Source organism: Eurosta solidaginis, chromosome 4 (assembly GCF_040869045.1).
Source record: "Eurosta solidaginis isolate ZX-2024a chromosome 4, ASM4086904v1, whole genome shotgun sequence".
Classification (NCBI taxonomy): Eukaryota; Metazoa; Arthropoda; class Insecta; order Diptera; family Tephritidae; genus Eurosta; species Eurosta solidaginis.
The window spans coordinates 181,584,659-181,600,259 of record NC_090322.1 but is presented as its reverse complement, the minus strand read 5'-3'; the positions used below and the strand labels follow the sequence as shown (position 1 = coordinate 181,600,259).

Here is a 15,601-nt window from a genome sequence, read left to right as displayed (position 1 = left end):
GTGCTTAAGAAGAAGCACCGATCTTGATGATTGCAGAAAAATAAGCTTACGATATAGACAGTCAGGTTCCTTCGTGTGTATCAATTTATGGAGGAAGGACAGTGTTTTGACTTTTAAAAGATTTTCGAAAGAAATGTTTAGCAACCTTTCAGCATGTTGAGATACGTGGTCAAATCTTTTCAACCCATAAACATATCTAGCAATGTTGTCGTAAACAACATTTAGTTTGTTCTTGCACAGATAGTCACAGTTTGAGTAAATCACACAACCATGGAGTAGCGTAGGTATTAAGTACGCTTTAGCCAGAAGTAGTCGTATGTGCAAAGGCGTGAAATACTGTGTTAACCATAGTGTACGAAGCATTCCATACACTTTCCCAACCGTTCTAAAAATATGGTCTTTCCATGTCAATGTTTTGTTAAAAATTACACCTAAGTTTTTCGCCGTATCTACGTATTCTATAACGGAATTGTCGAACACTACATTCTCTAAATCATTAGTGGGAAAAGACCTTCTATGAATAACAATACATTTTGACTTATTCGGGTTTATACATAAGCCATTCATAGCAGCCCATGAAAATATTTGATTCAAATCGTGGTTTAAGTTACTTATGCACAAGCTAGTTTGATCACGAGGACAACACGTAAATAACTGCACATCATCAGCGTAGATATGAACATTACAATACTTAAGGACATCGGGTAAGTCATTGATGTACAGAACAAATAACAGAGGACAGGATAGAGCCTTGAGGGACGCCTCTTAAGACATGAAGGAAGTCAGACTTTTCACCATCTATACATACTGCTTGAGTCCTATCGCCAAGATATGATCTTATAAGGGCAACTGCATGACCAGAGAAGTTAAATAGGTTTTCCAGCTTCCTACAGAGCAGAGTGTGGTCTACAGAATCGAAAGCTTTGGAGTGGTCAAGAAGTGTTAAGAAGGCAATGTAACTTTCATCCACTCGCTCACGAATTTCTTCTGTCACAGATAATAGTGCCGTTGTACAGCTCCGCTTTAACCTGAAACCGGACTGACTATCTGACAGGAGCTTGTATTCATGTACATATGATACGATTTGCCCATGTAGAATACGTTCAACGACCTTAGAGAGGAAAGGGAGTATGGCTATTGGTCGATACTCATTATTTTGTTTACGGATTGGAATAACTTTTGCAGCTTTCCAGTATATTGGGAAGACACCGGTCGTCAAAATTGAGTTGACCAAGTAAGTAATGTGGGGAAGGATTTTGGGAAGAATGACTTTTAAAAACTTTGAACATATACCATCAAGCCCCATTGCGTTAGACTTCACAGAAAGTATGGCTTGGATAATATCACAATTATCGACACAAACAAACTCGAAAGGGCTAGTGTCAACATTAACACGCACGGAGTAGTTATCAATACACACATTGTCGGCTGAGTTTGGTAGTCTTACAAAAGTATTATTTATTTCGTTGATGTCGACATCAGGGGGATGAGACAGGTCACTTTTGGGCTTACCAATTCCTATTTGTTTGATTTTGTTCCACTTTTCCTTTGTATTCAAAGCAGAACTAAACTTAAACTTAAAATAATTTGCCTTGGCCAGCCTTATGGCTTTGTTTGCAATAAGCCGAGCTGTTTTAAAGCAGGTATGCGCTTCGACTGTTTTGTACCTTTTCCACCGTGAGTAGGCTTGGTTACGAAGGTGGATAAGGTGTTTTAATGTAGCATTGAACCAAGGGCTATTCTTGTATTTAAGTGTTTTTATTTTTAGTGGAACGTGATCATCGAATAACTTATTTATATTATCCTGCAGAAACTTTGTCTGGTCATCAACCGATGTTAACGTACGAATCAAGCTCCATTCAACCGACTCAACGGACTCAGCAAGGGAATAATAATCTATACTTCTGTAATCGCGATACGCGAACGAACTTGGCCTACATGATGTTTGGAAGTTGTAGTTTAGGAATATCAGGTCGTGTTTTGAGAAGCAGGAGGCGGATAGTTGCGTGTAGTGAATCATTTTATGAAGATCATTGACAAAAAATAAATCTAATAGAGAAGAGTTAGTATTTGTGAAATGCGTTGGTATAGCACAGTTTGTGGGAAAAAGTCCCAGAGATTCCATGTTTTGTTTTAAAGTGGCATCCACCAGTAGGTTACTATTAAAATCTCCAGCGATGATAATATTGTCATAATCTAATAGTAACGATTGAAGAAATTCAATAAACGCGGAAAAATCTATTAGTCGATTCGGTCTATATGCACAGCCGATAAGAAGCCTACTATTATTATCAGAAAACATATGAACAAACACATATTCCACAGGATTACCTGGACTAGAACAACAACACAATTTACAGGACACACTACTTTTTACATATATCGCAACACCACCACCATGACCACTTCTATCAACTCTGAAAAGTTGGTAGCCATTTATCTTCACCATATCATTTCTATGAAACGAAGAAAACCATGTTTCTGAAACACATATGACATCAATATCGGAGCCTTCTGACAGAAACCTCAACTCGTCAAGCTTTTTATAAAGGCTTTGCGCATTGATATGAATAACTTTCAGCCCGTTGGCTTTTTTACTGACTATGCGCAACAAAGTAGATAGACAGTCTTTGGAACTCGGGGACTCATTATCGCAGACCAACATTATAAAAATAATTAAGTGAATGATTTACACTGAATTTGGCTAACAACATAATTAATGATTTTGTGATGTTGTAGGTGGAGAAAAAGACAGAGAAGGAATAGATTAGAAGAGAGCAAAGAGAAATATTTATTAGCAGGGGGCTGTTAGTTAAGCCTTTGGTGGCCGTCCAGGGCGTTGTTCGCAACCGGCGTGACGTCTTCACGAAAGGAAGTATTGTTTTCCAGGTCGAGACTCTCGAGAAAACTCAGGCTGGGGACTGCTTCGGGTCGGTCGCCGAATTTTCGCTTTATATGCACCACACCCCGCATTGTGAACACCGATGAAACCTTTTTCCTCTTCTTTAGATGGATCGCAGCCTTGAAGATCTCATAGTTGTTTTTGGTCAGCGATGCATTAACAAAGATAGGCTCATTGGAATTTATTCCCACATGCACGAGTCGCAGCCCTTTGGTGTTGTTGTGGCGCCTGAAGCTCGCAATCGTTTTCAACAGCGTATTTCGGTCCGCAGGTGTGTAAAATTTAATGATAACGGCGGGATCAACCGTACCGTAGGGTAGTTTGCGTTTCGGCCGAAAAACACTTTTTAGGGGGGGTGGCTGTAAGTTTAGCGTGAAGCAGAGGTGGTGGAAAATCTTTTGTAAGTTTTCCCCTTCCTCGAAGGGAATCCCATGAATTCGGACGTCGCATGCAGCAATTTGGAGTTCTTGCTTGGATATAAAGTTTTCCTGCTTACATACTCTCTGTTTTAGTGTGGCTATTTCATTTTCGAGGTGCCCAATCCTTTCAAACATACCCTCCATGCGATTAATTCTACCACTTAACTCGTTTAACTCCTTCTTCAGGCCTTCAAATTTATCTTCCAGTTTTCTGCATGTAAACTCCATCATACGCTTTTCAGCTTCCATTATTTTATTGGACAACGAGTCATTGTACTTTATGAGTCGTTGGTCGATTGTACAGATGAGGTTAGGAGATGTATCGCTTAGACGAGGAGCCTTTTTAATTGTTTCAGCTTCATTGCCCAAGGTCTCGCCACGACGCTTTCCAGAATTTTGTGACATAGTGTTCCAAAAAAATACTCCAAAAAATAGATGAGTTGGAACCAGGTGGCAGCACAGGCGTAGATGGTATAATTTATTTTAGGCTATCAACCGATAGATGGCGCGAATGCGATTGTTGAATTACTGAAAGCTTTCTGCGCAGGAATTGGCGGGAGATTTTCAGTTGTTGGTAGCTATGTATATTATCAAACTTTCTTTGTTGTACCACTGTTGTTATTGTATTATGACAATTGTGATTCTCATTAAATTCACTACAAATTATGAGTTTCAGCTGCACTCCGTGCTCCACACTTTGGGAGTTGCTAGAGATTTTGATACTTTTGAAAGTTTATCTTAAATTCTCGACAGAAATGATTAAATTTTGAATTATTTACGCGCTCACTTTTAAACAATACTTCACACGAACAGAGTTGCCAGAGTGTGCCAAAGCACTCATCAACAGCTTTCATTTGATATCCATATTGTATAAACACTGTCTAGGCATTCACTGGCCCACGTTTTGGCCTATATCTCGAGACCCTGTACCTGTAGTAACCACCGCGTGAGGTTTACACAACTTGTGTGAAAGTTTGAACAAAATCGTCCGACGCATCTCTTCAAACACCGGCGACCAACTAACACACATTTTAGCCTTTCTTTTTATATATATAGATTTTTATTTTTCACACTTCACTATAATATTAAAACGAAATGCAGATTTTCGTTGCTTTTGAAATTCGGCTTAAAAATTGAACATGGAACAACTAAAGACCCTCCTGTATTAAAAAAAATTTCATAGTACCTCTAAATCGCGGGCCCCCTCAGAAACCCCCCCTCTCGACGGGCCTGTTGTTGTTGTTGTTGTAGCAATGCTCGCCCCACCTAATAGCCGCGACCGATCACAAATTGTCATCAATATCCTCTAACGGGAGTCCAAGGAAACTTGCCGTTTCAACAGGGGTGGACCATAAGGAAAGGGGTGTTAGAGGCGTTGGTTCCACATTACAATTAAAGAGATGGTTGGTGTCATGTGGGGACACATTGCAAGCGGGGCATACATTTTGTATGTCGGGGTTGATTCTGGATAGGTAAGTGTTTAACCTGTTACAGTATCCAGAACGAAGTTGAGCAAGAGTGACACGCGTTTCCCTGGGGAGTATGCGTTCCTCTTCCGCGAGTTTTGGATACTTTTCTTTAAGTACTGGATTCACCGGGCAATTCCCGGCATAAAGGTCCGACGCCTGTTTATGGAGTTCACCAAGGACCTGCTTGTGTTTTTTCACTTCATACGGCTGGGTTCTCAGGTGCCGTATTTCGTCAAAATGCTTACGGAGATGACTCCTTAAGCCCCTAGGCGGTGCTGGTTCATCAATCAGATATCTGTTGGGATGCCCAGGTTTCTGGGTATTCAACAGGAACTGTTTGGCCCCCATTTAGGTCTTGCAGTAACGAGCCATGGTTGACCGTATCAAAAGCTTTTGATAGGTCTAGCGCTACGAGTACTGTTCTATGGTGGGGGTATTGATTTAAACCGCAATTTATCTGGGTGCTAATGGCATTTAGCGCGGTGGTAGTGCTATGGAGTTTCCTGAAGCCATGCTGATGAGGGGCTAGCTGCAAATTTGCTTGGAAATAAGGGAGCAAAATGGCTTCAAGCGTCTTTGCCACTGGCGATAGGAGAGATATCGGACGATACGACTCACCTATGTTAGCTGGTTTCCCAGGCTTTAGTAGCGGGACCACCTTGGCAATTTTCCATTTCTCGGGTATGACAAAGGTGGAAAGAGACAGGTTTAAGACATGCGCCAAATATTTGAAACCCTCTTTCCCTAGGCTTTTAAGCATCGGCATGGCTATGCCATCTGGGCCCACTGCTTTGGATGGTTTAGCGCGACGAATGGCGTCCTCAACCTCTTTAGCGGTGATAGTGATTGGTGACGCGCTGAATTTGTGTTTATATGCGTGTCTATTGGCTCTCCGTCTATCTTTGTCGACCGTAGGATGCATTATATATTGTCGGCAGAAAGCACTCGCGCATTTTTTCGCATCCGACAGCACTTTGTCGCCAAAGGCGATGGCAACTTTGACGAGACAAAGTTTTGTGCTTAGTCGGATTCGATAGGGACTTTACGGTGGACCAAAGTTCACCCACACCGGTAGAGAGGTTACAACCTCTTATGTGCTCCTCCCATTCCGCCCGCTTGTGTTCGTCCACAAGCAATCTGATGAGTTGGTTTATATCCCTTATTTGGGGGTCGCCTGGATCAAGCTGTCTTATAAGGTCACGTTCTGTCACTAAGTTTGCGGCCTCCGCCGGGAAGTGGGGCCCGATTTCGGGAATTCTCCCGGCGGGAATGAAACGTGCCGAGGCGGATTCAATGACCTTACTGAAGGCACGCTCCCCTTGGCGGGCATCAGTCGGGATAGGGAGGGCAGCAAAGCGGTTGTCTGTAATAGATTTATATTCTTCCCACTTTCCTTTTTTGAAATTTAGGAAAGTGCGTTTTTCGGTGACGATGAAGTCGGCGGTACGCTCGAGCGAAATAATTATGGACTGGTGGTCGGATGCCAATGTTACCATCGGCTGCCAGTTGACGCAGTTTACGAGTTCTGCGCTCACGATTGAGATATCTGGCGAGCTGTGACAGCTTCCTACCATACGTGTGGGGGCGTCTCCGTATATTGTGCAGAACGTCGTTTCTTCTATTTGATCCGCCAACATCTCACCCCTACTGTCCGCCCGCAAGTTTGAATGCCATAGATCGTGATGGGCATTAAAATCGCCTAAGATAATGCGATTGTTGCCAGCTTAGGCGTGGCCTACGGGACGCCCTTGGGCGTGAACAGTAAGGAGCCACAAAAGATTTATAAAAGTTACGTGGACGTCGGGTTTTGGGATCAAGCCCAGAACAACCTGTCCGATGCAACCATCCCTTGCACGAGACACACTGAACAGAGTATGACCGTCAAGATTCTTTTCCGGCAGATGCAGCAAAACCATTTCTCAGGACCGGGGTCAGGAGACGGACCCGGATTGGATTCGATGCCTTCCGGAGTAAGAGAGTATGGAGCAGTCCTGCTGCAAGGAGCTGCTGGGAGGATGACAATTTGTGGGAGGGACGCAACAAATTAAATGGGGTCACACTGAAATGACAGTCCTTGGTCGCGAAAAATCCCGAGTCGCTCCGGTACATAGAACCGACTGCCTTGGGAAGCGTCTCGGCGGGCCTGGTGATGTGCTATGCTTGATATCATTCCCTATAATATTTTTTATTGATAAGCAGGTTGTTTAATTAAACACCAAGCAATTACACGGAAGTATATCCGCACCACCCGAAAATATGAGTGCCACTGCGTATACGTAACATTTTAATATTACGTATAAACAAATTAAAAAAATTGCAATAAAATTATATTGCGAATATAAACTGAGATATACCCTATCCTATATTTCAAGTTAGATCAAACTACACACGGGATGCAAAACAAATTCAAAATCGGTTCAGTAGTTTAGGAGTCCATTGGCCTCAAACCTGTGACACGTGTTTTTTATATATTTATACATATATAGATAGATAGATGGGATATGTAGATAGACTGAGTTGACAACAAATTTTAACGGCGTCAGATTACTAAACGTCCAAAGGAATAACAGCCAAACTCATTTCTATAGTCAAACTTTATCTGTTGTAATAACCTAAGTTTGTAAGGCAGCCATAGTTCTGAAAAATCCCATTTGTAGGGAAGGTGCCACGCCCCCCTTTTCCCCAATTCCACATTTTACTGTAGGTGTTAGGATTTAACGTCGTATAGCTCCTTACCAATTTTCACTATCCTACCATTACTACATCCAGATATGCAGTATGATATATTCCATTTGTATGGGAGGTGCCACGCCCCCTTCTCCCTCACCCCACATTTTCTTGGTGGTGGTAGGGATTAACCTCTTATAACTCCTTACTGAATTTCAATGTTCTAACATGAATACCTTCAGCGTTATGCAGTATCAAAAATTCCATTTGTATGGCAGGTGCAACTCTCCTTTTATATATCGAAATTATGTTTAGCCTATGACCATCCGGAAGGTTTCTAGTGGGTTGAGCAAATTTGGTTGTGATCGGTCGATCCGTTTAAGACGCAACCCGATCTATACCTACATACATACATACATAATTTGAATTTTATATATATAATATTATTTTCTCAATTCTATCTCTTTATTCTTCTTCCTTTTTGGATGAAGTAACTTAAAATTAAGAGGCTGAGCTTTTTACTTATGCGTAGGTCTTTATGCTAAAGGTGTTATGTTTTAATATATTCACATTATCTATTAATAAATGCCTTATTGCCCTTTAAAAATTCTTGCAATTTCTTTTCGTATTCTTCAATAGCTACAACTGAAGCGATTATACCTTTATCATTTACTGGTGAGCCTTCTGGACCATAGTCAATCTTTTCCCTATGAAGATTTTTCATATCACCGCCAAGTGCATTGAGCAAAGCATGCCCAGCACAAGTATCCCATTTTTTTATTTTTGTTGAATGCAGGTAAACAGTAGCATTATTGGATATCACCTGCAAAACTTTATAACCAGCACCAGCAGCTGTGAGTATTGCGGAGTCTTCTCCGAAAACATTACGTGTCAGCTCCTTCACAGTGCCTGCATGAGAACGTGAGACTGCTATAAGCGGTTTAGAGGTGTCTGGATTTATTGGTTTTATGGCTGCTAAATATTCAGACATTGAATGATCAACCCAAGCCCATGCAGTTTGTCCTATAAATGGACTATGAATAACGCCAATAACTGGTACACCTTTTACCGCTATACATACCATCGTTGTTACATATTGATATAATTTTTCTGTAAGCATTCAAGTTCGTTTAGCATACATCATTTCAATTCAAGTGCATATGATATAATTTACCGGTAAACTCTTGTGTCGCGTCTAGAGGGTCCAACCATATCGTAACATCATTTATATCTACCAATTCATTTGGCAAGTCCGCTGTTTCATGCAAAACTGTTGGATCCAAGTCAAAAGTAGCCACACTTGCGCAACTCACTTTATCTTCCTCAGAAAACATCTTAATACGTGGAAAGATGCGATGTAAACCTTCTTTCATAATACAATGAGATCGTCCATCTGCATCTGTAAATGGATCATTAGCACCTTCGTCAGTTTTACCTTTACTGCGCTCATTTAGATTCCTCGTCTGTGCTACGTCTAAAACCTCCATGCCACCACGTTGAGCCGCTTGTATTGAACCAATAAGAAGTTTGCGTAGATTTACCTTATCTTGATTACGTAGCATGCCATAAAAGGCCGGCCTTTCCTCCTGATGAAAATTAACAAAATATACTATTGTGAAGGTGAGCACTACAATCGCAATGGCCGCAGGTACTCGATGTACATGTATCGTACGTGCCATCATTTCTCTCCGTTTTATAAAGCTCATAGAATCCAAACGTAGCCGCGTTTCATCAACTTCCTTGTTATTTTGGGAAGGAAAAAAATTGTATTTCTTTTTTGATGGCGTGTACACTTCTGACTAATAACAAATAGTGATAAATGTGAAACGATAATGTAAATGTAAACAATTTGAAGTGTTGACATATGACAGCTACATGTATGCGTTGAAGGTAGCAGATAACAGTGTTCGGTAAATGATTTGGAAAACTAAATATTCACAATCGAATTTTTTATAACACAATTCCTAGCAGGAAATTTTAAAGGGCAGAAAACCAAGAAATGCATATAAAAATGACACTAAAAAAAAATGCTTTAAATCGAGTTTCGTCTGTTAAATTCTTTTTTGCAGTAAACAGCCTTAAAAAAAGGCAGCGATTTAGATTAGCACCCACCGAGTTCGGGGTTTAACTTGGTATCAAATGAAAGAGGGAGTTCTCCCGATCACAAATATATATAAGTTAACACCACACACATTCAAACTTCACAAACATTCACATAGTGGGTTGCCTGCATTCTCTAAGTCACATCGCAGCACACGAGAATGCGATAAACGCTGACTAAGCATATTCACATCATGGGAACATTACTGGTGATATGATATCAACAACATAAGCCACCTGCATTCTTCACTCCAGTTACAAAAGCGCATGCATATGAAATAAATGCTGATGCCTCACTACCGCTCCGTGGGAACATAGTTCACACTGCCAGTACTGCGCATACCTTAGCTTCATATTTCTATACGAGCATCCAACAAACGTCAACCGCGCGTCACCAGCGGATGGGAACATTGGCAGTGAAACGATACCACTGCAACATATGAAAATACCAACAACGATACGACGCCGCTGCAATTGGGCCGTCGTTAAGAATTAATAAAAAGCCATACTAATATAGTTTTAAGCGCAGTTGAAGTTCAGTTGTATTTCAGTTGTATTCTTCTCATGTAAAAGTAATAAAGTGAAAAACACCGGCATAAGCCGGCAAAAAAATAATTTTTTTTAAGTTTTAAACCCACAACGGGTTAACTGGCGCCCAACGGCCCAGTCGCGAGTTAAAAGGCCCTAAAGTAGTGCCCCGCGAATTTAACGCTCCAAAAGGCCCTAAAGCAGTGCCTCGCAAACAGATTCGCGGAAAACTCATCGCGACAACGGGAATCCACAAGTGAATAGCTTCAGTAGAAGAAAGTCACGCACCCACGCAGAGTGCGCATCGAGGGAACCAGAGTAGCAGAGAATTTCTATAACTATCGAGAAAAGATGCAAAAAGGACCAAAAACCCTCTACGCCGTGGGACTAATGTAAGAAATAATTAAATTAGAGTAATATATAGTTAACCAATAAAGATAGAACTAAGTTAAGTGAAGTGAAAGTGAAAGTGAACTGCTATCGTTAAATAATTTTTGTTTTTACTAACTTGCGAGGTTGGTAAGCGAATGAGAAAAATGGCTCAGAATAATATACTTAGGCCTCCACTCCTAAATACAGGAGCAACAGCTGCCTCAACAGCACCTGCAAACCTTTCCCCTCCCCAAGTCGTAACAACGACCGAGGAATTTAGGGAAGTTGTAAGAAGCACCCTAGCCGAAATCCTTCAGACCGACGCTTCAGTCCTGACCAGAATCAGTGCTCAACCCCCTTTGCTAACTGATCAGACAATTGACGAGAGGTTCAGAAATAGCATTTCCGACATGGACAAAATCCCTGACGTCGTCCGTTCCCTAAGAGAGTTCAGTGGAAACCCTACTGAGTTCAGTAGTTGGAAGAAGAGCGTAGAAAGAGTACTAAAAATTTACGAACCCAGTGTGGGTACTCCAAGGTATTTTGGTATCCTGAACATTATCAGAAACAAAATTGTCGGTGGTGCAGATGCCGCGCTCGAAGCATACAACACCCCGCTCAATTGGAAGGCAATTTCGCGTTGTCTTACAACGCACTACGCCGACAAGAGGGATCTCAGCACCCTCGAGTACCAAATGACCTGTCTCATCCAAGGACGGAAGTCGGTACAGGAGTTTTACGCAGAAGTTTACAAGCACCTATCTCTCATCCTCAATAAAATTTCCTGTATGGAAATTAACGACGAAGCAATGCGTGTACTCACCAATACATATCGCGATAAAGCACTAGATACCTTCGTAAGAGGATTATCAGGTGACCTCTCCAGGCTTCTCGGCATGAAAGAACCTGCAGACTTACCCGAAGCATTACATTTATGCACTAAATTAGAAAACCAAAACTTTAGGTCCATACATGCTAACAACCAATATAGCTTTCCGAAGATACTGAGTTCACCTTCAACCCCATTCGACACCCACCAAAAACCTTCTATTCCCGCAAGGAAGTTCCAACACGGAAATCATCCCTTCTACCCACAGCTCGCCCACATACCTCAACCAACCCCTCCCATGATACAGTTCCCCCCACAGTTCCAGCATACCTCATATCAACAACCCATATACCAACAACACATATACCGACAGCCCTATCCTCAGTACTACTATGAGCAAGGTGTACCTCCTGGTAGACCTCTTAACAATAAACCACCTCCAAGACCAACTCAGCCAAAGCCGCCGGTACCAATGGAAGTAGACCAGTCGCTGAAAACGAGGAATGTTAACTACATCAACAGACCTAACGACAACAATGCTACGTCGAAACGACCACCGCCCACGCAATCCCATCAACATATTAGGAATTTCCCAAACAAAGTTCAACGTGTAAACCATATTTCTCCAACCCCCGATTCCACCACAACCGACTCCGGCCAATACGAAGGCGACACCAACACATACGATCCGGAGAGCGAGGAACAATCATGGCAGGACTACTACAACACTTACGAACAACAGGAGCACCAGTATCGCCAAGACGACGCAAACGAATACGTGGACGTTCATTTTTTAGATTAACTCCCTCATCGCTTCCTTACTTTGAATGTAAAACAAGCGATGGCAGAATACTTAAATTCCTTATCGACACTGGTTCAAACAAAAATTACATTCAGCCCGCGTTAGTTACAAACCCTAAACCAAATGACAGCGTGTTCTTTGCAAACTCCGTAGGCGGAAAAATAAGGGTATCACATCATACCGAACTTAACCTTTTTGGCCTTGGAGATAAAAAGCTAAAGTTCTTTATCCTACCAACCCTGAAATCCTTTCACACCATAATTGGCAACGACAGCTTAAAACAACTGAAAGCTGTTATTTACACCTCTAACGACTACATGCTTATAGAAAACAAAATAAAAGTCCCCATTAAGCAACAAATTTCTAAGTCAGTGAACAACATAGAAATAAAAACTGAACATATGAATCCAGAACAAAAAGTCATTATCGGGAATTTAGTGCAACAGTTCCCCACATTATTCGCCGAACCCGATAAAAAACTAACATACACCACTAGAATCGTCGGCGAAATCCGTACAACAAACGACTCTCCAATTTACACCAAATATTACCCTTATCCAATGTCTCTAAAAAATGAGGTTGAAAAACAGGTCAATAAACTTGTCGAAGATGGGATTATACGACCATCTCACTCCCCCTATAATTCCCCCGTTTGGATCGTTAACAAGAAACCAGACTCTGCAGGAAATAAACAATACAGGCTAGTAATTGACTACAGGAAGCTCAACTCGGTTACTATTGCAGACAGGTACCCCATCCCCGAAATAAACGAAGTACTAGCGCAACTAGGACGTAATAGGTTCTTTTCCGTCATCGATCTGAAAAGCGGATTCCACCAAATACCCCTGAAAGAATCAGATATCGAAAAAACCGCATTTTCCATAAACAACGCAAAATATGAATTTACTAGACTCCCTTTTGGACTGAAAAACGCACCATCAATTTTCCAACGCACCCTCGACGATATACTACGGCAACATATAGGGAAGTTGTGTTACGTCTACATAGACGATATCATAATTTTCAGCAAGACAGAACAAGACCATGCTAAATCCTTACAAATAATTTTCGATACACTAGAGCAAGCCAATATGAAAATCCAGCTAGACAAATGCAAATTCTTCGCGCAGGAAGTAGAATTTTTAGGATTCATAGTCACTGCAGACGGCATTAGAGCAAATCCATTAAAGATTGAAGCAATAGAAAAGGTACCTATACCAAAAACACTAAAGGACCTCAGATCTTTCCTAGGAATGTCTGGGTTTTACAGACGTTTCATTAGGGACTACGCCAAAATAGCAAAACCTCTTACTCTCATCTTAAGAGGGGAGGAAGGACGAATGAGTAAACATTTATCCGCAAAAACAGCAATAACCATGAACAGCGAAGCAATAGACGCCTTCAATAAAATAAAAAGGACGCTTACGTCCAACGACGTGATGTTACAATACCCCAATTTTGGTAAAGAATTCCATCTAACTACCGACGCCTCCAATTACGCAATAGGAGCAGTGCTTGAACAAGATAATAAACCAATTCTATTCATATCTAGAACCCTATCAAAGGCCGAGGAAAACTACGCAACAAATGAGAAGGAAATGTTAGCCATCATTTGGGCCCTCAAATCTTTGAGAAGCTATCTTTACGGCCCTGCCGTAGTCAAAATCTTCACAGACCACCAACCTCTTACATATGCCCTCAGCAACAAGAACAACAATAGCAAACTGAAGAGATGGAAAGCCATCTTGGAGGAGTACAACTATGAGATCAAATACAAGCCCGGCCACACAAACGTCGTAGCGGACGCACTTTCTAGACCACCACAAGAAATAAATTCATTGACACCCACCCAACACAGCGACGAAAGTTCAGGTCAAACCCTTATTCCCTACACCGATGCACCCATCAATGCATTCAAGAACCAAATTTTTATTTCAGTAGGAGAAATTCCTTCATACCAATTTAAGATAATTTTCCCCACCTACCACCGTCATATCATAATCGAAAGAGATTTTACGGAGGAAACTCTCACCACCCTACTTAAACGATACTTAAATCCTTCAACAACAAACTGCATAAGAACCGAAGATGGCATTCTGGGCAAAATCCAAACAATCTACCAAACTCATTTTAGCAGATACAGAGTACTCTATACCCGCAAATTCATAAAGGATATCTTGAACGAAGCGGAACAAGAAACAGAAATCATAAAGGAGCATAATAGAGCTCATCGAAATGCAATAGAAAATAAAAAACAGCTTTTAGATAAATGCTATTTCCCGCAAATGACTGCTAAAATAAAAAGAATCACAAAACAATGCAAAATATGCAATGAAAATAAGTACGAAAGACATCCGACTGCCCCAATCATACAAGCAACCCCAATTCCCAATTACCCAGGACACATTGTCCATATCGATATATATCACACAAACAATAAGGTTATCCTCACAGCCATCGACAAATTCTCTAAATACGCCCAAGCGAAAGTACTTAGATCAAGGGCGACAGAGGATATAAAACAACCCCTTCAAGAATTGCTAACCTCTTTTGGTATCCCAGAAAAAATCGTTATTGATAACGAAAAATCCTTAAACTCTGTAACCATAACCTTTATGCTCGAAAACCAATACGGAATAGAGATTTACAAGACACCCCCTTACACCAGTACTGTCAACGGCCAGGTTGAACGCTTCCATTCCACCCTTTCAGAAATAATGCGATGCGTGAAAAGTGAAAGGACGCACGATAGCTTCGAAGATCTACTTAACAGATCACTCTGCAAGTACAATTATTCCATCCATTCGACAATTAAGAGAAAACCAATAGAAGTATTTTTCGGAAGGACTGTAAGTACCGACCCCGAACAATTGGAAAACCACAGGCAAGAAAACATAAAAAACTTAGCTGAAAAACAAATAAAAGATTTAGAATTCCACAATAAAAAAAGATCAATCTTCAAAATTTACAGTCCCAATGACATCATCTATGTCAGAATAAACAAAAGAGTAGGCAATAAGCTTACACCCAGGTACAGGAAGGAGGTCGTCAGAGAAGACAGGAACTCCACAGTCATAACCCAATCAGGGAAGACGGTGCACAAAGGGCTGATAAGGAGCTGATAAAAATATAACAAAAAAAAAAAAAAAAAAAAAAAAAAAATTTTTAAAAGAAGAAAAATCACTTTTTCTCATTTCTTATCTTACCTCCATGTAACGAATTTTCCATCGATTAACACGCCATGGGCGAACGATTTAACAAATAAATTTCACAAAACTTCGAATAAATAGAGTAAGGAAATTTCATAAAATGGTCGTATCCCCAAAATTTTTATTTTTTTTTCTCTCCAGCCTACTCGCCTGCACTACCCAGGGAGAAGTCCAAATTCACGACTATTCCTCATCCCACCTAATAACCATCGATAATGGTTTCTCAAAAATCAAGGATGGCACCCTTAACTTTATCCACATCATTGATACCGCAGTCTACCGTCAAGTTCTGCAAAACATTACT

General features: G+C 41.0%; 1 protein-coding gene across 1 annotated transcript; it reads right to left on the bottom strand.

The window, feature by feature from the left end:
* Window positions 1-6,557: 6,557 nt before the first annotated feature.
* LOC137248381 (putative inositol monophosphatase 3) lies at window positions 6,558-9,329 on the bottom strand. Its single transcript, XM_067779278.1, has 2 exons — window positions 8,632-9,329; window positions 6,558-8,567 (listed from the first exon to the last, which is right to left on the bottom strand). Exons 1-2 carry the CDS (start codon window positions 9,161-9,163, stop codon window positions 8,029-8,031), a joined length of 1,071 nt encoding a protein of 356 aa, XP_067635379.1. The 5' UTR covers window positions 9,164-9,329; the 3' UTR covers window positions 6,558-8,028.
* Window positions 9,330-15,601: the final 6,272 nt, after the last annotated feature.

Bases quoted from the DNA above. Each gene is read 5' to 3' on its own strand.
- LOC137248381 (XM_067779278.1), bottom strand. From the start codon at position 9,163: ATGAGCTTTATAAAACGGAGAGAAATGATGGCACGTACGATACATGTA. The intron at 8,568-8,631 runs GTAAATTATATC...GAATGCTTACAG, and splicing joins CGCGACACAAGAGTTTACCG to AAAAATTATATCAATATGTA.